This window comes from Dreissena polymorpha, chromosome 9 (assembly GCF_020536995.1).
Source record: "Dreissena polymorpha isolate Duluth1 chromosome 9, UMN_Dpol_1.0, whole genome shotgun sequence".
NCBI lineage: Eukaryota > Metazoa > Mollusca > Bivalvia > Myida > Dreissenidae > Dreissena > Dreissena polymorpha.
Genome location: NC_068363.1, coordinates 17298642 through 17320999, shown reverse-complemented (window position 1 = coordinate 17320999; position 22358 = coordinate 17298642). Strand labels below are relative to the sequence as shown.

Here is a 22358-nt window from a genome sequence, read left to right as displayed (position 1 = left end):
ATCTCTAAGGTAAACTAAGTAACTGCGAAAACTATCAGTAAATGTGTGATGAATGAATGCATTAAAATTGCTATGATTAAAATTATTTAAAGCCGAGAAAAGTGCTTAAATATCATCTTCAATAAGACCATAATAATGCACAGGACAAACAGTGTTGAATCATCTGTAATTAATGAATCACGTTACATGGAAATTATAATTTCCAATCCCTGAAATAGCCTCCAAAGGGGACCAACTTCACGGACTCGGGTGAAGAACCCACTTCACAGACATGTATCAATTGCAACACTGCGTAGATTTACATTCATGAAACTTACATCTTCCCATGCATTAAGAGGGGGTGATATTTTACATCAAGAGGACAGACCAATTCACAGACATGTAACTCTTACTTGCGAATAAACATGTGAATATAATTGTTAGATGATTAGAAAATCAATCCATGTTTAGTCTTTTGAATAAGCCATACCTGTAATTGTGAAGACAATATCAAGCATTAAGAAAGCAAAATTACAGTCACGATCACAAAATTAACACAATATGCATAGAAAAAACTGCCTCGTGTGAAGAATGATGCTTTGCTTGTCATCATTAGCTACCGTAATTACTGTAAGTTTTTGGAAACTTAAACATATTTATTTTTTCGTTTCCAAATGTTAAGTTACGGAAAATATTAAAAAATAACAGGTGTCCGAAAATTAAGAGACAAAAATTATTATGTCCGAAAATAAGTATTATATTGAAATAAAATCAATAAATTAATGCACAATAGTGTTTCTTCTTTGAAAACTTTACGGCTTTGCTATCTACTGCCTGAAATTATACAGAACAAAAAAATAAACACATTAAACATACTGCTTCAATAATAGGAAGTTATCATTTAAAATTCTGTTGGGTGAAGCGATTGTTGTCTACCGGTATACATGGTTATTTACCCACCTACGCAAATGCTTTGGTCCATTGCCCTCAGGCATCCGTCTCCTATGTTTTATGACCTTAATACGTTTGTAAAAACCAAGGATCGAAGTGTCAAAAGATAAGCGAATACAGTGCCGAAATCTGGTAAAATAGCCTGTAAAATATACTGTCCGGAAATTTAGAGCAAAGACCTAGAATTTATTCTATGTCTTTGTTTAGAGTCATTAATGATAGGCGAAAACGCGCATGGCCGAAAATTAACAGTCACGAAACAATAAAAATTTTGGCCAAAAAAGGGGAAGTCCGAAAACTTAGAGAATCTGAAAACTTCGAGTTCTTACGGTATATAGCTTCGTTATTACAAAATTCCACCATTTTAAATAACGCTTATTGTCAAAGATTATCGAATGATGCGTAAAACCGTTGGTCATTCCATTTTTTTTAATAAAAACACGTAAGAAATCATATGGAGGTAGTGCTTGTTGCATGAGTGGATGTCGATTCTCTTTTTTTCGCGAATTAGATATATTTTGTGTAAAGGGCTTTATAATTGTGTTAAAAATGTCAACATATTGGAAACTGTATCACTCACATCTTGTGCCTGCGCTTTCATGTAAAAAACAAAAGAAAAAAGTTGTGATGCACAAATATTTAAAACTATGGAAATTTAAAAGCAGTCTAAACATTATGACATGTAATAGTCTTTGCCAACAGGTATCTAGCAATTGTAAAACCAAAAATCTTCATAACCACAAAGGAAATCACACTCTAAGGCATAGATTACATAACACACGTAGAAATGTGTATTCTACTTAATCTCTCAACTCCCCGATCAATTCACATTTATTGGGTATGACAACTCTTTTGGTTTTTGTTTAGAAGATCTTTTTGTATCAATCACATCAAATCGATGTTTAATGCAATTACCAAAATAATTATATTTCATCCGTTTATCGTATTCAAGTACGGCAGTTGTCAGGCGCTGGCATACAAATGTGCAGTTAGTGCTGGTAAACCAGGAAATATGTCAGTTAAATAACTGACGCCGCGATATAACTGACACACACATATGGAACAAAAGAAGGATTGTCAACTGAATAAACAATGCAAGAAGAACTGAATTGGAACACAACATTGTACAATAGAGCAGTCATTTCACGTGCATAAATATTTGTCGAATATAATCAAATGTAATAATCAAATAATAATGGTATTATCGTAATTTATTGGCCACTCAAGAACTTGCTCTCACCCAAGGCGATAGAACAAGTCGAGCTAACGCTGTCGTGGTTTAACTTAATAATTCAATACTATTCGTCATATTTTTAATACCAAATACCTAGCTGTGTATTGAAGACTGGATTTACATGTGATGTTTTTTCGGCTCGATATTCGCTTAAAGCGAGACTATACGATTTTGTCAAATATTTATGAATTTATATAAAATGTGTAAACAAACTTATTATACATATATTTCAATATAAATTAAAATAAAAGTTAAGAAGAACGTGTGTCGAAAATGCGAAATAATCCAGATATTTAATTCTGAAATCGAAAATGTCTGTACAGTCGAATTTGCCAGCATGTAAATCATGCATGTATGATGTGAATCTAAATTTAGTTTAACGGTTCATCTTAAATTCCTGCAACGATATATATTCATACGACACACTGACACTAACTAAAAAGACGAATGCTTCGGTCATTGTAGGAAAATATGTTCGAAGTATCTTCGTCACAATCGGCTCGGTGCGCTGATTTGTCTTTGCTGCATTTTATGAAATTCGTCTTCAATGTATACTTTTGCTTGCCTACTTTGTGTTATTGTGACATATTTATATCAATATATTACAATTTAACACATATGAAACTCGTCCGGTCTCGCTTTAAGTTCAAATACCCAATATTAAGCTGAAACTACGCCATTGACACGATAATAAACACCCCATACCCAGTTGATTATTCTTCTTTGGCTCTATATTCGCTGAAGTTCGAATACCTAATACCCAGCAGTGTATTCGTTATTGACTAGATACCGATGTATCCGAGAGCCGAATACCCGCTTAGAAACGGTGAATTATTTAAGTCTGGTATTAAATCGATTATGATCGAAAAAAACAATATCAAGATGGTTTTTGCCAAGTGCTCTACGTTTTTTGCTTTTGTTCGAATACCCAATATTCAGCAGTGTACTCGCCTCTGGCTCTATATTCGCTATGGCTCACATATTCCATACATTTGGGTCATTTTCTCTGGTTCGATATTCGCAAAAGATCGAACACTAAATACTCAGCTGTCTTTTGGGGATTGGATTAATATTCTCTAAAATGCGAAAAAGTAATACCCAGCTGGGTATTCACCACTGGTTCGTTATTCGCTAAAGTTTGAATACCCAGTCAGCATCTTGTTTTTTGTCCTTGGCTTAATATCTGCACTAGTTTGAATATAAATCTCAGATCAATATTCTTCATCTTCATATTCGCTTAAATTTGATATAATAAGTTAATAACTATCAGCTGTGCATCAGTGATTGGCTCGATATTTGATAAAGTTTGAAAACACAACGCAGATTGGCATATGACATTGTACGATATTGAATAACATAACCCAAATACCCATTACCTAGTCAATTTGATGGACCTTAATGCAAAATTTTAATGATTATCTTTTTTTTAAAACGGCAAACGTTTGTGTCTTAGACATTTTCATATATATCTATCTATATCATAGTACTGCCTCACGCCTCTCGCGAGTATTATGGGCAGGGTGCGCGTTGGCTGTTAGTAAAGTAAAAGAGTAAAAGCTGAGAAAGGTATCTTTCAGCAAATTAAGAATTGTTACAATAATAAGGATAGTGTTGTTAGGTTGTTAAGAGATTTAAAAGTCATGTAGTATACAAGGGGTAAAAAATGGATAAAAGCAATTCCCATGGGTTTAGTGGCTAAGTTGGGCTACCGCCTGCTTGAAGCTCTCAAGGTCAGGCAGCATTGCTACGGGGTGGGGTAACCTGTTCCACAATACTGTGGTGTGGGGAAGAAAGAGTACTTAAAGTAATCGTAACCTGTATGGACTTGACGAAGACTGAGGGGATGCATGTGCCTGTTTAACCTGGTTGGGGCTTCAAGATAAGATGGGAGGGATATGGCCACAAGATGGTGGTAGACTTTGTAGAAAAGGACGAGTTTGGCATCTATGCGTCTGTTCTCAAGGGTGCGCCAGTTGAGTGTATTTTGAAGTTGTGTGACACTGGTGTAATGGGAGTAGTTATTTTTTACCCATCTGACTGCTCGCCGCTGAATCATATCTATGTTGTGTTTGTTGACCTGAGTGTGTGGTGACCATATGGGGGAAGCATATTCAAGTTGGGGACGTACTAGTGTTTGATAGGATAGTGATTTGACCTTTTCATGTTTTGTCTTGATGTTACGTTTGAGGAGACCTAATGTTTTGTTTGCATTTGTTGTGATCCTGGAGATATGTGTGTTCCAACTTAAATCATGGCAAATGTCAACACCAATGTATTTTGCGTCCTTAACTGGGGATAGGATTTGACCATGAAGCTTGTATTGGTGCGCAATGGGCTTACGATTCCGTGTGACATGGAGAACCTGACACTTGCCAGGGTTAAACTCCATGTCCCATAGCTCTTCCCATTTCTCTAGTTTACTGAGATCGTCTTGTAAACTTTGACAGTCCGCCTCGGATGTCACTGTTAGATAGATGGCAGTGTCACCAGCAAAGAGGCGAACTTGGGATGTAACAAGGGAAGGGAGGTCATTTATGTATAGTAGGAAAAGGAGGGGGCCAAGGACAGAACCCTGAGGCACTCCAGAGGTAACTGGGACTTGGTCAGACTTAGTACCATCTACTACGACTGATTGGGATCTGCCGATTAGGAAGGATTTGATCCAGGATATGGTCTGGTCAGAAGCACCATGTATCTTAAGTTTATGCAGTAATTTGAGGTGATTGACTTTGTCGAAGGCTTTACTAAAGTCTAGTAGGATTAGGTCTGTCTGTTTACCTGATGCAAGAGTTTTCGCTAAGTCATCTACTAACTCTATAAGCTGAGTCTCACAGGACCGCCTTTCGCGAAACCCGTGTTGCAGCTCATAGAGTATGCTGTGTTTGGAAAAGTGTGTGGATAGGCTAGATGCGATAATGTGTTCTAGTAGTTTGCATAGGACACATGTGAGTGATATGGGCCTATAGTTTGCTGGGTCGCTAGTGTTATCTTTTTTAAATTGAGGAGAGACGTTTGCCTTCGTCCAATTTGATGGGAGTTGACCAGAGTCTAAGGACTTTTGGAAAATCAGTGACACTAGGTCAAGGATCTCATGCCGGAGTTCCTTGAGGACAATGGGTTTGATCATATCTGGGCCAGCAGCCTTACCTACTTTAAGGTTTTGGAGTAGTTTCAAGACTCCTTTGAGGTCTATTTCTCTCTCTCTCTCTATATATATATATTTATATATATATATTATACGTGATTGTAAATCTAACTACCGCTTACTTCAAAACGAAAGATATATTGTAACCTGCTTAAAAGTGCCTTTGGTTTATTTGTCGTGTCTAGTGTTCGTTCAGGTCATGTGATCATCAAAATGGCTACCGTGAAACACGTTGTTCTAGATTCGGGTGCATTTTTGAGGAATGCTCCTGTTCAGGTATTTTAATTAGATATTTCACCAAGCTAAATCTCATCCATGAATTCAATGGTTGGTACTTGATATCATTGAGAAAGATAGTATGTGTATGAAACATCTTGTTACTTTTATAAATAAAATGCCTTCATCACAGAGTGACAGACATACAAGTCAATATAAATTGCCGCCTAAGAGTCTTTTGATGATTTTTGCTTTGGCAGACTCTTGGCGTCAATAGTCCACTCTATCCTTTTAATAGCGAGAGTTTTCCTTCTTTGTCTATATTGATGCGCAAGGAATTTGGTGCGCAACATTCAAGCCCCGATATCAGACAGTTAATATCAACGGATTGCAATAATATTTACATACCTGTGTAGATAATTCATTTCTCAATAATGTTCCGTAAGAATTATGTAATGACTCTTTCAATTTTGCACGCCTGACCAATTTAAATCAACACACTACTCACATTTTCAATTCCAATCGCTGTGCCCGCTGTATACGGCAGGTAGATTTTAATCGATAAAGCAGCCTATTACACCGTAATGCCTTCTTCTGATTGGTTGATATTTAAATATTTCATAACATGGCGAGAGGTCAGTGATTGTATTGCGATTTAAGCAGAAGTTTAACTGAAACAAATTATGCCTTTTAACTTCAAATCAACGCTATTTGAGGTAAAAATGGACTAATTAACTAAAACTTTATGAGTTGGTAATGTTATTTTGCAATTTTAAGCATATTGATATAATAGTATTGTATTTATTTTTCGTTATGGTTTTTGCAGACTGGAGTTTCAGCGTTCAGACTTATTCTGAACGTGAATTATTTCAGCTAACAGACATACCAACAATTGACAAACAAATATACCATCAAAACCTAGTGTTAAGCAAACATTTAAGAATTGCTTTTTTAATCATAAACTTAAAAAAAAAAAGAATGTCAGTGTGCGTGTTAGAATGCCACTTTCGCTTATAATAAGACTAAGAGTGCCCAACAAAGTTGATGGACCACCGGCCGCAAAATGCAATATGCCTCGTTCTCATACTTTCGTGTCTTCTCATTGGATTCGTGCTCAATTTAATACGTCATTTTTGCCAAATACTTCGCATGTCAGGAATCTATTCAATAAGATCGAGCGTTTACAACTGCTGACTATTTTGCCGAGAAAATGAGTTTAAAACAAGAAATGTTCCACACATACATAGATATTGCTTAAATTGTGGGAAAAAATACCATTGCAGAGTATTATTGCATTATAAATCGCCAGCACTTAAAACATAAAAGTTTAGAAATTCTGTGCAAGTGGCAGAAGCATTTCTAAGGAAGGCCACGCTCTATTTAATTCGGAGCACTGACAGGTACCCGACAGGGTATTGTAACTCAATATGCAAGACGCGCGAGACAATTATATTTCAGTTAACACATTTGCATTGTTTTGTTGAAAGTAACCATGGTTAAAAATATTTACATCCCTGCTCTTATTTGGAATTTTATATTTGAAAATAAATCGCTTCCATCATTAAATACACATTCAATTGTGTCTTAGAAAAAGGACATTGCAATCCGTTACGTAAAAAATAACTTCGCCACTGGGAGCCCCATTTAGAACGCGGTCAAGCGAGGAGCACGAATCCAATGAGAATAATCTTCTGGATGATGCAGATCATTGGCCTTCACCTTCACGAGTTGAAAAAAATAGTAACTATGTAAACAAAGATGATTTTCAGATGGTTTAATACTGAAATAGTATTTTATTGAGGATATAAATCTTATACAATGCTAAATATACTTGTCATTGTATGCGCATGCGGGAAATACATAGTTAAGGGGCACGAATGTACGAGAACATAGCATAATGACTAATGTGTGTAATTGGGAGGGTGTTTCAACTCTTTGTTTATGGCCTACCATTGAAAATTATGCTGATGAACACATCTTTGACTTTTCAAAAATGCAAATTTTGAATGAAAAAATATCAAATGTTTTTTCTTTACATGCTATGATATCTCTTCAGAATATTGGGGAGAAGTTGTACACAATCAGCGATGTCATCCATGAGATCAGAGACAAAGCAACGAGGCAGCGTTTGCAGGTGCTTCCTTATGAGTTGCACTTCAGAGAGCCAACTGCAGAGGCAATCAAAATGGGTAACAATGCATTTATTTTGTAAGAACATTCATGGATATTACTGTTGTTTATGTCATCAGATATCTGTAAACATGGATTTATCAGTGGAGCGAGTTGTTGTGATTTATTAGCTCTGTGTTTTCGGAGAAAACCCGAAGTATTGTTATGGCCAGCTCGTCATCAGACGTCCGGGTCGTGCTAAAACCTTAATATTTTGTTAAGAATTTGAACATCGGCTCTAAAATCAAATTGCTTCCACCTACAACTTTGAAACTTCATATGTGGATGCACCTTGATGAGCTCTACACTCCACACCAATTTTTGGGTCACTAGGTCAAAGGTCAAAGTCACTGTGACCTTTAAAAAAAAATTCTGACAAGCTTTCATTTATTCAAAACTGCACCCATAGCCGAGTGTGGCACCTGTTATTAAAGGGATCTTTTCACGGTTTGGTAAATTGACAAAATTGAAAAAAGTAGTTTCAGATTCGCAAATTTTCGGTTTAGTTATGATATTGTGAGGAAACAGTATTACTGAACATTTGCCATGGTCTAAAATATAGCCATTATATGCATCTTTTGACGATTTAAAAACCTAAAAATTATAAAGCGTTGCAACGGGAGACAATTGAATAATATGGAGAGTTCTGTTGTTGTCGTTTAAATTTGTGAAACTACGAAGATTGCTTATATAACGTATAAAATACGCCTCTTAGATATGATTGGCAGGATAGCTCAGTTGGCTAATGCGTTTTTACTTCAGAATTCCGGGGGTCACTGGTTCGAGCCCTGCTTTAGGCTACTTTTTTTTCCTTTTTTAAATTTTATTTTCGATTTTTTACTGAAGCTTGTAAAATTTAATGTTTACATTTTAAATTATCAATATATATAGCATTTAATGACAAACTTCAAAACATGCCAAAATCTGTGAAAAGGCCCCTTTAAGATTAGTGCTGTTTCATAAATTGGCAGAATTCATCTTCAACTTTTGGAGATTGATCAAAGCTAACAAAACTGTTTAGATGAATTAGTAAATACTTGACTTACTGATGATTTTTTTTTAAAACAAATACCTCACAGATAGTTTAAATAGGACATTGTACACCACGACAGGCGGCATAGTCTAATGATCTTTCCTAAATTTGGATAGTATTATGTGAACAGATTTTGGACCACAAAAGGCACAGGTTGCTGCAATAAAGGGGGCAGGGTAGAAAGCTGCACATATCTGGTGATGCTTTGTAACAATTTGCTTAATTTAGAAACATCTTATCCTAACACTTTTTTATTAAAGTTAATAATCATCGTCATTGCACTGCAGTAGCCATTTATTATTAAATTAGTGATAATTACTTAAAACATGTTACTTACTCTGACAATTTATTTTGGAGATTTTGCCATGATTATCACAGGAAAACAAACCTTCTCAACACCCCTATATCAAAAGCAGTAAGGGCTTTCAGATTCTTTAGCCAAAAAATAGAGGCACATTTGAGGCAATGACTTCAGAGGTAAGAGACAACAACACAGATTGATTACTTTTCGCACCTCGAAATGACTTCCTTGTTACCACTTGACACAGGTTAGATATGGCTTTTGGAGCAAATATGGTTGTTATTGGCTGCTATAGCAAGGTGACTGTTTTACTGGCATGAAATATAAAATAGTAATTATTCAATGAAAAACTACATTTTGAGAAGGGAATTTCACATTTTATGAAACATCCCTCATATTAATGTTGAGACATCAAAACAACATTTTGTAAAATGTGACGAGGCAAGACAAATTTAGATATGGCCATGAATGCCCTGATTGATTGACCTGCTGCTCAGCTCCAAACTCTGACTCTAACTTGAAAACAATGTTTGCGTTTTATTAACTGTCTGTTTGTCTGTCTGTTAATACGTAAATTAATTATTTAAAGTCACATTGATCGGCTCATGTTGAATCGACTTAACAAGTTGGCAAATTTAATTGTCGGTTAATTATAGGTGTTAACCTTTGATCGGCGTATATTATGTATTGCTGTGGAGTCAAAATAATGTAGGAGCAACTGTTCGGGTTGACAAAATAATGTAGGAGCGATTGTCCGGGTCGGCAAAATAATGTAGGAGTGACTGTCCGCCCTGTCAAAACATCGTAGGAGCGACTGTCAGCCTTGTCAAAACATCGTATGAGCGACTGTCCGCCCTGTCAAATTTAGCGCAGGAGCGATTGTCCGTAGGAGCGATTGTCCGGATACCCTCTTACTCCTATTGCAGTGACAGATTTCTCCAAGAAGACTGGAGATTATCGTAGTCTGTCGGCAGTGGACATCAGAGTAATGGCTCTTGTATATCAGTTGGAGAAGGAGTTCTGTGGGACAGACCACATCAAAACAGAACCTGAGAAAAAGGTAGGCTTTAATCTCTGATATATTTATTGGCGTAAGATAGGAAAGGGGTTTCCACTAAATAATTTGTGCACAAATAGAGATGTGGTTATTGTCCCCTACCGGTTTCACTGGAGGCGACTTATGGTTTGCGCTCTGTGCGTCTGTCTGTCTGTCACACTTTTTTGGATCCAGCAATAACTTTAATTTGTATTGTAAAACATTATCTACTTAAAATGCATAGATAGCCTTTAATCACAGTGACAAGTCTGTACTTGCGTCTTCAAATCTGGGGTAACCCCGTGCCTGAATTACCAAATACTGGTAAAAATGACGCATACATTTTTTAATCAGGAGTACCCCTGTAACTAAATTTGAAATAGCTATCATTTTGTGCTTGTTATAGCTTATGAGTAAAGTAGAAATTAATATAGGAGACTTACAATAAAGAAAAGAATTGAGCACATTGCTACCTGTGGTCTTCGTCTGTGTAACCTTACAAAATCATAGGGACACGCTTGTTTAGTTGATCTGTGCAATAACAATAAGTCAACAATTGGGTAATGAGAGAAACATGGCAACCATATAAATTGCAAAAAACTCCAATTATATGCAATCATCATGGAACAGGTGTGTGCTTTATTCTCTATCAGCTGGTTGCTTGTTGTTTAGGGTTGTTAAGTACCAAGATATTTGTAGAAATAGTTCTAAATCTAGCTCTATCATTTTAACAGCTAATAGGTTTGATGATTCTTGTATGTAGAGTTTTGTTTTCTTCTGAGCTGTACAAAATTAATTTATACTGAACCTGTTCAAGGTTGCATGGTTGGCCAGTGGACGGCCCCTGGAGAAGGCCACTGAGATTGCAGGCTTCTTTGGGAATGCTTCAGTGAAGGTGAGCCCCTGTGAATGGTATTTATGTAGTACATACAGAGAAGTGGAAATAACGAGCCTCGGTCTTGGATTAATGCATGTGCATGAAGTGCCATCCCAGATAAGCCTGTGCAGTTCACACTGGCTAATCAGGGACAACAGTTTCTGCTTTTACAGTATTTTTTATGCCCCCGAAGGAGAGCATATAGTGATCAGACCGTCTGTCTGTCTGTCTTTCCGTCACACTTTTGCATTTAGGTTTCGCGTTTAGGTTTCGAAAAATGCTCATAACTTCTATGTCGCATCAGATAGCAACTTGATGTTTGGCATGTATGTGTATCTTATGGAGCTGCACATTTGAGTGATGAAAGGTCAAGGTCATCCTTCAAGGTCAAAGGTCAAATATATGGCTTCAAAGCGGTGCAGAAGGGTCATTGTGTTTCTGACAAACACATCTCTTGTTAGTTTTAAGGAATTTTCTTCTAAAGTTTTGTCAATGATAAGCCTCTGCGGACTGCGTATGCTAATTTGAGATGGCTTTTTACGCATTGCATTAAGCCCAGTTTTCCCAGAAGGGGCTCATATTACACTTGAGAGCCCTACTGACTTATCTGCATTCTGTGCATATATGTTGATAGATCCTTTCGTCTTTCAAAGGGGTCTGTAGAGTATAATAAGTTTCATATACACTATTGTTGTGCATAAAATGTTGCTTTTTAGCTCACCTGATTGCTTTTGTGACTGGTCTTTGTCCGTGGTCGCCCGTCCATCCATTAACATTTGTTCGTAAACACTCTAGAGGCCACATTTATTTCAGATCTTTATGAAACTTGGTCAGAAGCTTCGTCCCAATGAAATCTTGGTCGAGTTTGAAACTGGGTCGTGCCGGTTCAAAAACTAGGTCACTAGGTCAAAAAAAGAAAAACTTGTAAACACTGTAGAAGTCACATTTCATGCCCAATCTCAATGTTACTTTGTCAAAATGTTTGTCTTAATGATATGTTGGTTGAGTTCAAAAGTGGTTCCGGTCCATTGAAAAGCATGGCAGCCAGTGGGCGGGGCAGTTTTTCCTTATTTGTTTATTATAGAGAAACCTTGTTTACACTCTGGAAATCACAATTTTTGCCCAATCATCATGAAAGTTGGTCAAAACATTGGTTTTATTGATTTGTCAGAGGAGTTCCAAAATGGTCCAGATCGGTGAAAAAACATGGCCGCCAGTGGGCGGGGCATTTTTCTCTATATGTATATAGAGAAAACATGTCAACACTCTAGAAGTCACATTTTTGGCCCAATTTTCATGAAATTTTGTCAGAACTTTTGTTTCCTAGATACGTGAGTTAAGTTTGAAAATGGTTCCGGTCTGTTGAAAAACATGGTTGCCAGGGGGATGTGGCAGTTTTCCTTATACTTATATAGCAAAAAGGCTTGCAAACAATCATGAATTAAGGTCATGTAACATGTGAGACAACTCTTCTAAATATTGCATTTAAGTTTACAGTAGTTACTCCCCTTTTATTATTAATGTTTTCATAATAATACAGTGTAGTTGTGTTTCATTTATGTGTTAATTGTTATTCGAGGTTGGATGCTTTTATGCCCCCTTTCAAAGAAAAGGGGGCATATAGTGATCAGACTGTTCGTCCATCTGTCTGTCTGTCTGTCTGTCCGTCTTTCCGTCACACTTTGCATTTAGGTTTCCGAAAATGCTCATAACTTCTATGTCCCTTGAGATATAACCTTCATATTTGGTATGCATGTGTATATGGACAAGGCCTTTCCTTACGCACACATTTTTTTAGCCCTGTGACCTTAACCTTGAACTTAGGGTCCGCGTTTAGGTTTCGAAATCTGTGTTTAGGTTTTGAAAAATGCTCATAACTTCTATGCCCCTTGAGATATAACCTTCATATTTGGTTTTCATGTGACCAGGGTTTTTTTGGCCCGATTTTATAGCCGAAATTCGGCTATGTTCCCAATCCCAAAAAGTATACTTTTTTCCCAAAATGTGGCAAAAAATTCCCAATTTCCAAAAAAAAAAATAAAAAAAAAATGTTTTTTTTTTTTTTAGAAAGAAGTCTTATGTGTATTGTATCTTAATTTTAATTCAATTACATCTAACAAAGTATAATATGATTTTTTTCTTATAATTTGAATGATTATAAAGAGTTAAATCAAATTTAGTATTTCCCTAATCAGTGGACTTTTCGTGTGGAAAAAAAGGCTAATGAATTTATTTTCCCAATTTCATGAAAATGCCGATAAAATTCCCAATTCCAAAGCCATGGGCTATCTTCCCAAAAAGTGGAAAAAAAAACCTGCATGTGTATATGAACAAGGCCTTTCCATACGCACACAATTTTTAACCCCTGTGACCTTGACCTTGAACTTAGGGTCCGCGTTTAGGTTTTGAAATCTGTGTTTAGGTTTTCGAAAAATGCTCATAACTTCTATGTCCCTTGAGAAATAACCTTCATATTTGGTATGCATGTGTATTATGGACAAGGCCTTTCCATACGCGCAATTTTTTTTACCCCTGTGACCTTGACCTTGAAATAGGGTCCGCGTTTAGGTTTCAAAATCTGCGTTTAGGTTTCGAAAAATGCTCATAACTTCTGTCCCTGGAGATATAACCTTCATATTTGGTATGCAGGTGTATATAAACAAGGCCTTTCCATACGCACACAATTTTTTACCCCTGTGACCTTGACGTTGAACATAGGGTCCGCGTTTAGGTTTCGAAATCTGTGTTTAGGTTTCGAAAAATGCTCATAACTTCTATGTCCCTTGAGATATAACCTTCATATTTGATATGCATGTTTTTTACATGTATGGACAGGTTATTTCCATACGCACACACATTTTGACCCCTGTGACCTTGACCTTGTACTTAGGGTCAGCATTAAGGTTTCGAAATCTGCGTTAAGGTTTCGAAAAATGCTATAACTTCTATCAAAGCGTTTATAGGGGGCATATGTCATCCTATCGTGACAGCTCTTGTTTTTAGCTTTTGTGACTGGTCTTTGTCTGTTGTCCGTCAGTCCATCTACATTTGTACGTAAACACTCTAGTGGCCACATTTATTTTCCGATCTTCATGAAACTTGGTCAGAAGATTTTTTCCCAATGATATCTCGATCGAGTTTGAAACTGGGTCATGCTGGGTCAAAAACTAGGTAAAAAAAAAAGAAAAAGCTTGTAAACACTGTAGAAGTTACATTTAATGCCCAATCTTCATGTAACTTTGTCTATATGTCCGTCTTAATGATATGTTGGTTGAGTTCAAAAGTGGTTGCGGTCCATTGAAAAACATGACTGCCAGTGGGCGGGGCAGTTTTCCTTAAATGGCTATAGAGAAACCTTGTAAACACTCTAGAAGTCAAAATGTTTGCCCAATCATCATGAAAGTTAATCAAATCAAGAGTGTAGTTGGAAAATGGTTTCGGCCAGTTGAATAACATGGCTGCCAGGGAGGGGGGGGGCAGTTTTCTTATATTTATATAGTAAAAAAAAGCTTGTGAACACTCTAGAATCACAATTTTTGCCCAATCATCATGAAACTTGGTGAATAGATTTGTTTTATATGTATCTCAGATGAGTTCGCAAATGGTCCCGATGGGTCAATAAACATGGGGATGCCAGGGGGGTGGGGCAGTTTTCCTTATGTGACTATATAGAGAGAAACCTTGTGATTGAACACTATAGAAGTCACATTTTTTGCCTAATCATCGTGAAACTTAGTCAATCCATTGGTTTTATTGATTTCTTGGACAAGTTGGAAAATGGCTCAGATCAATGAAACACACTTTATAGCTCACCTGATTGCTCAGGTGAGGTTTTAGGATTGGTCTTTGTCCGCTGTCCGTCCGTCCACATTTGGTTTGTAAACACTCTAGCATTCACATTTCTCAAGCATTCTTTATCAAAGTTGCTGAAAGATCTCAGTCAAGTTTGATAATGAGCAAAATCACATAATAAATGCCATAATTATTGCCCTTAGATTATCCAAATTTTCATTCTATTATACACAATCCTTGTAAGCAAAGTTTGATGTTTGGTGAGGGGGGGTCAACTCAAAATATAGGTCTACATTTCAAATCTTACAAGAACAAAAACACTCCCTTCGTCAGAGTTTTGGTTCAATAATGATGAAACTTGACCAGGATGTTTGTCTGGTCAATATCTCGGTCATGCTCGACATTAGGTAAAGATTAAATGAACCGACTCCTCTCATGATAGCGAACTAGGGCCATCTTGGCACTCTTGTTTACTTAAGAATTTTGCTGTTGTGAACTTGAGCTTAACCTGTTTGTAATCATAGCTAAGGCTGTTTGCCAAGGACACTTGTATATAAATATGAGATAGCTGTTGATTGGGCAAGTGTGCCAAAAATGTGTGTCTTCAAAATAGTATACCATGGCATACAATTCTGAAATAAGTATTGGCATCATACAGCGGGATATTTTCTTTTGTTACTATTGGATATTGAAAACTTTAATGACTAAGAGAATTTTAATGATTAAAATTAGCAAATCTGCACACTCACATTTATATTCCAGTGAATCATTTTTGAGGAAAAAAAGTAACACATGTTATAAATCCATTTCAGAAGAGTTCATCGCGCACAGTCTCTGAGTGTTCTGCCAACACTGATCAGCTGGAGTTGAGATCTGACGAGGTGACAGAAGGCATCACTGCAGTGGGATCTGACGAGGTGACAGAAGGCATCACTGCAGTGGGGGACAGGTCTGGTCCTGATGATTCAGAGACCTCATCAGCGACTGAAGATCATGGACCAGCCCATCCAATTGGTGAACTTTATAAAAAAGAGATAATTATTGCAGACTCTGTCGAAGAAATAGGTGAACACACTCATAATGTAAATCATTCTGATAATAAAAGTTATAAACAAGAAGAGAGCTTTGATGGGGAGACCGTGCAAGAGGATGCTATCAGCGAAGAAACAGACAGTGAAAATGAGGGCAATGATGATGAAGAGCAAGATGAAGAAGGTGATGATGATGATGGTGGTGGCTGGATAACCCCAAGCAATATCAAGGCCGTCAAAGAGAAGATGGGAGGAGAGGGAATGGAGAAGGCGGAGATTCAAGTGGGCTGCTTGACCACAGACTTTGCTATGCAGGTGAGAATAGCCTTGTGCTTTAACTTTTACCTGCTTACATGTTGATACCAATTCTTGCCCATTTGTAGTCCCTTACACATAATTTAATTTAATACTTTTTTTACTTGATTCAAGATTTATAGGCTTAATTTCCAACCCTGAGATACTGATGAGCAGCAAACAGCATACAAACCTGAACAGCCTGATAGTTACTTGAAGGCTGTTCTGGTATTATGCTAGTTGCATATACCCATTTTCATTTTGCTTTAGATTGTTTATATTATGGGCATTTTTCACTGTTGAATTGAGCTAAAAAGAATTAACAGGTCAAAAGAGTTAGTTAACATGTCAGTGGTTTTTTAGCCGGATTTTTTTCGAAAAAATCTCGGCTTATAGATTGATGTTGTCGGGCGGGCGGGGGGGGCGGGCGGGCGGGCGGGGTGGCGGCGTGCTCGAAAATGTTAAAGTTCTTATTTCATGGTATAACTTTGGTATGCTTGGACCTAGAGTCTTCAAACTTGACATGAAGGTTGGCCAGGATTAACAGATGACCACTGGTCATTTCAAGGTCATTCATTTGAAGGTCAAGGTCACTGTGACCTTCAATATAAAAAATGTTAAAGTTGTTATAACTTTGGTATGCTTGGACCTAGAGTCTTGAAACTTGACATGAAGGTTGGCCATAACTAGTTAGTAACCACTGGTCATTTCAAGGTCATTCATTTGAAGGTCAAGGTCACTGTGACCTTGAATGTAAAAATGTTAAAGTTCTTATTTCATGGTATAACTTTGGTATGCTTGGACCTAGAGTCTTCAAACTTGACATGAAGGTTGGCCAGGATTAACAGATGACCACTGGTCATTTCAAGGTCATTCATTTGAAGGTGAAGGTCACTGTGACCTTCAATATAAAAATGTTAAAGTTGTTATAACTTTGGTATGCTTGGACCTAGAGTCTTGAAACTTGACATGAAGGTTGGCCAGAACTAGTAAGTAACCACTGGACATTTCAAGGTCATTCATTTGAAGGTCAAGGTCACTGTGACCTTGAATGTAAAAATGTTAAAGTTGTTATAACTTTGGTATGCTTGGACCTAGAGTCTTGAAACTTGACATGAAGGTTGGCCAGAACTAGTAAGTAACCACTGGACATTTCAAGGTCATTCATTTGAAGGTCAAGGTCACTGTGACCTTGAATGTAAAAATGTTAAAGTTCTTATTTCATGTTATAACTTTGGTATGAATTGTCAATTCAAGTTCATATTTGTGACCTTAAATGTTATTGTTGTTCATGTATATGCATGCATTCAAAACATAACACAAGGTTTGCTCATGCCTTGAAAAGTACTTACATTTCATTTTGACCTTTGAACAATATTTCAGTAATTTAAGTATTGCATTGACAAAAACACGAAAGGTACTTTCCTGTCATTTAAATCAAAAATCCGGCTTCAATGCGGTCATCTCCGACCGCGGAACTCTTGTTTGACAAATAGGGGAATGGTGGCGGGGCCCGTCCAAAGGGGAAAAACGCGTCGTTTTTTAGGAAAAGGGGAAAATTAAAAATTCACTCTTTTATATGTTTTGAAATTTATTATATGAATACACATGTATGTGTATGAATGTAATATTCACAGCTGAATTTCTCTGTCCTTTTTCTAAAATATATACCAATGATTTTTTCAACATTAGTTTCAGACAGTTAAGCCTTCATGCACAGTCTCATTTTCCTAGCCATTTTGAGTCTAATTGGGACTTTCTAATAGATAAAATGGCAAATGTGAGCATTTGAGCATTTTTTTATCAATAAAATGGACCAAATTAAAATGTTTTTATCATCAAATATTGACACAATATATATAGATCAGGCCTTTTCCTGGCCATTTTGGGAAAAGCATGAAATTCATATAAAAAGTACACTGATTTTGGAAATACTAATTTAATTTAACTCTTTATAATAATTCAAAATCATATAATATTATAAATTTGTTATATACTTTGTTTAATAGTTGTTATGAAATGAATATTTATCCTAAGAGAGTTCTTTCAAAAAAAAAAAAAAAAAAAAAAAAAAAAATTTCTAGGGGGGATTTTTTTCTACAAAATCGGGGAAAAATATGTACTCTTTTTTTGAGGGGAATGGGGCCGAATATCGGCCCCGAAATTGCCACAAAAAAAACACTGCATGTGGTTACTGGCCAATTATTTGCAACTTATCTTGCTACCAGTTGTTTATAAAAATATATTTTATATTCGATATCTTACATGGCTCACCCAGTCCTCTAATCCGTAAAACAAAATTGTGTCTTTGTTTCATATCAACGAATCTGCACTAAAACTAAATTTAGGTTCACATCGTACATGTATGATCAGTTGTCAAAAGAAAGTATGGTTTATATTCAAATGCATTATTTTTCTCTTTCTGGGATATTGTTTTAGTATGTTGATGCTGCATTAACAAATGTAAGTGTATATGTAGTGAAAACACCAAAAATAAACAATGGTGGCTATAGACACCTATAAACTGTTAAATGCCCATAATATCACTTTAACATCAATTTATTATTATACACTGTAATTCTGATAACTTTAGCTATTATTGTGCAACTGATGCAGAAAAATGTTTAATTAATTGTTCAACAGCTGTAACAGTTGTTAATGATTTTCTTTTTCTGAGCTTGTTGATACTGAATGTCATTGTTCTGTATAAATGACCCCAGCTATATGATCTATGTGTCATTCTATGTTTCAGAATGTGCTGATACAGATGGGTCTAAATGTGCTGTCAGTGGATGGGATGCTCATCAAAAGAGCCAAGAGTTTTGTGCTGCGCTGTTTCTCCTGCATGAAGTAAGTACATACATAATCTTCTCCACAAGGGATTCAAATCTTAAGTTTTATTTTGGAAGGGTTGTTTTGAAGATACTTTGTAAGTTTTGCAGGCAAGTTTGTCAACATATAATGTAACAAGTTTGTGGAGCAAACCTCTTCCATATTTTTCCACCAATGGAATTGAAACTTGAAATATATCATCACCTAGAGATCTAAAGATAAAATTGTCTTGCAGTTGCCCGCATATTTCCTCGTTATGTGACCTTAAACATGCCTGTGACGGAGCAGTGCTTTGCTATTTGTCACGTTTGTGACAAAGCCTTAGTTCATTTAGTGGTAACAAAAGATATTGCACCGAGTTTAAGTAGTCAAAAGATTTATAAAGACTGTTACATGTTTAAAAGTTAAACAGGAACAAGTTAACTTTAAATAGTTTCACTTGTCTTCTGTTCCTTATAAGATAAGTGTGTAGTCTTGTAATAGGTTGATAGGTAGAACTACCACTCCTTAGCACAATTTCACAAGAACAGTGATAAACATTTGAAAATTGTTAAAATAAAGTGGTAATTTATTGGGCGAATGATATGATTTTCCAAAGGGTTTTTATGTCCCCGGATTGTATGATTGGGGGTATATTGTTTTTTGCCCGTCTATCATTGTATGCGTGTGTCTATCCCAAAACTTGAAGGTTGGTTATAACTTCAAGGTCATCCTTCAAGGTAAAAGGTCTTTTTTTTTCTAAAATAGCTGCCGTTCGGCTTCAAAGCGCAGTAGGGTGCATTGTGTTTGACAAACACAGCTCTTGTTTTGCGTTACAATCCTATCCATGCACCTTTTGTGTTGTCAGGATCACAACAAACGTACAGAAGCTGTTCTGTCCTCACTGTGGTAACAAGACGCTGACCAAGGTCTCCATGACAGTCAACGAGGATGGCTCTGTACGCTACTTCCTGTCACGCAGACGACCCGTCAACACCCATGGACTGCAGGTATTGCTAAAAGGAACAAGATTAGAAGTCGATAGCCGTTTCTATATTGAATTGGAATGATATTATGCCCCCCTTCTAAGAAGAGGGGGTAAATTGTTTTCAAATGTCGGTCAGTATGTCTGTCCACTAGATGGTTTCCGGATGATAACTCTAGAACGCTTAGGCCTAGGATCATGAAACTTCATAGGTACATTGATCATGACTCGCAGATGACCCCTTTTGATGTTGAGGTCACTAGGTCAAAGGTCAAGGTCACAGTTACCCAAAATTGTAAAATGGTTTCCGGATGATAACTCAAGAACGCTTATGCCTAGGATCATGAAACTTTATAGGTACATTGATCACGACTCGCAGATGACCCATATAGACTTTCAGGTCACTAGGTCAAAGGTCACGGTGACTTGACACAATAAAATGGTTTCCGGATGAAAACTCAAGAAAGCTTATGCCTAGGATAATGAAACTTCATAGGTACATTGATCATTACTTGCAGATGATCCCTATTGATTTTATGGTCACTAGGTCAAAGGTCAAGGTAACAGTGCCAAAAAACGTATTCACACAATGGCTGCCACTGCAACATGGGGGCATGCATGTTTTACAAACAGCCCTTGTTTTACTGCTTCTTTTGTGTAGACAGTTTTCTAGCAAATAGCTGCTTTTATATTTGATGGGAATGATTTAAAAAAAACTTTTTCATTGTTTCTGGGATCAACAACAATAATCTTGTTCTATGTATTGTATATAATATATATACAGATTTATGAAGATAACTTATCATAAAATGATTCATAACAAATAATGGCAAGTCAATTAGAACTAGCTACATTATTGTAATAATGGATTTACGTTGATATCCTTTCAGTTCCGTTTGCCCTTACCAAAGGGAGGCAAGCATGTAGCGAACCCTATTCTTTTTGAAGATCAGCAGGTGGCTCATAATCGAATTGGCAGGAAAGCCCGGGCGAAGCAAGACGTTTTTGACCCGGATTATGTCGTAAAGACATCACCATTTGTGATCCATGACGTGACAAGTCGTGCTGCTCAGTTGGGCATAAATTCACAGCGCGGTCAGGTGCATTATTGGGACAAAAGGAACCCAAATGAAGTACGCAAAAGGGGCTGCAAGAAAAAATGAATGGTTAAGGACTAATAAAAATGTTGTTTGCCAAGTTTTAAATGTTATAAATTTTTGTGAAATGAATAAAACGATTGGAATCCACGAATGATATGTTTACTATTTTTCAATATGTTTACACCAAAAACATAACATTTCATCAACAGGCATTTATAAAAAGCAAGACATTTATTTCAACTTATACTGATCATTATGTATTGTGGCCAAGGTTAACCTGCCTATGTAAAGCAGGGCACATTGTTCATTTAGCAATAACAGTGTTTGTAAGAACACTATTATTTTATATTTAAAATTTATCATTGCAAAACCACCGCTTTGATGTTCTACCATTAAAGGAGAACAGACAAGTTCAGACTTAAAAAGCACATTTTATAAACGAATATAATATAATAACATTGAAAAAAAATATAAAAAAACGATATAGTGCTAAAAAACGATGATTTTGGTGATCGGTATTTTCCGTAATGCGTTCGGTACTTTCCGCCACCATTGTCCCTGATGACGTAGTCGTGAGACAACTGCGCTTGACCCAGATTCAGGCGGTTGTGGTAACCTGTAAATATATACATATATATAAATGTACAATGGAAATGTACAATGGAAATAGATATATTATTTGTATTGACCTTGAAGGTCGTTGTTGGTACGAACGTCCTGTCGGAAGACAGACCAGTCACTTGGTTCAAAGGACCCGCCGTGGACCCACTGCCGGCTGATGTAGTCGACCAGGCGGCGTGTCGCGTCTGTCGTTGCCCTCTCGAATAGCGTCTCGAAGGCACGTGCTATGTGTGGAGCGGGCAGGGGTGTACGGAAGAAACCCCCTCCGGAAGAAACCCCCTTCGCTAAAAACGGCAGGGCGGAAGAAACCCCCTTTCATAGTTTGCATACGAGGAAGAAACCCCCTCGCTAGTTTTGCATAGGCGGAACAAACCCCCTTCGAGTTTTCAGACAGGCGGAATAAACCCCCTTCCATAGCGGAACAAACCCCCTTCCAGACGATTTAGTTACATTCAAACGCACGGTAATCACGTTTTTTTGCATGATTTAAGTTTTTTTTAAGACGAATGCTTCGGTTATTATAGGAAAATATGTACGAAATATCTTCGTCACTATCGGCTCTGGGCGCTAATTTTGTGTTTTTGTTATTTTTATCAATCTAGTACAAGTTTACGCATATAAAATGGTATAATCTCACTGAAACGAGTGCAAGACAAATTCACACGAGCATCTCATCATTAACAACTTGTGAACAAACGGCCGGTACACCTCTTTACTCAGCACATAACAGTTTGGAAATAGATATTCGCACCTTCATTTTATTATATAAAAGGTCCTTTAATG

At 36.8% G+C, this 22358-nt stretch overlaps 1 protein-coding gene across 1 annotated transcript; it reads left to right on the top strand.

Moving 5' to 3' along the window:
• The first annotated feature begins 5481 nt into the window (after window positions 1-5481).
• Window positions 5482-21105, top strand: LOC127844357 (RNA-binding protein NOB1-like). The gene is made up of 8 exons (XM_052374490.1): window positions 5482-5585; window positions 7582-7714; window positions 9955-10088; window positions 10882-10959; window positions 15546-16079; window positions 18811-18908; window positions 19738-19879; window positions 20745-21105. The coding sequence occupies exons 1-8, from the start codon at window positions 5523-5525 to the stop codon at window positions 21015-21017; spliced, it is 1455 nt and encodes a 484-aa protein (XP_052230450.1). The 5' UTR covers window positions 5482-5522; the 3' UTR covers window positions 21018-21105.
• Window positions 21106-22358: the final 1253 nt, after the last annotated feature.

Excerpts from the sequence above, each read along its gene's own strand:
- LOC127844357 (XM_052374490.1), top strand. The coding sequence starts at position 5,523 with ATGGCTACCGTGAAACACGTTGTTCTAGATTCGGGTGCATTTTTGAGG. Across the intron at positions 5,586-7,581 it reads TGAGGAATGCTCCTGTTCAG|AATATTGGGGAGAAGTTGTA; the intron begins GTATTTTAATTA and ends ATATCTCTTCAG. Across the intron at positions 19,880-20,744 it reads TCAACACCCATGGACTGCAG|TTCCGTTTGCCCTTACCAAA; the intron begins GTATTGCTAAAA and ends ATATCCTTTCAG.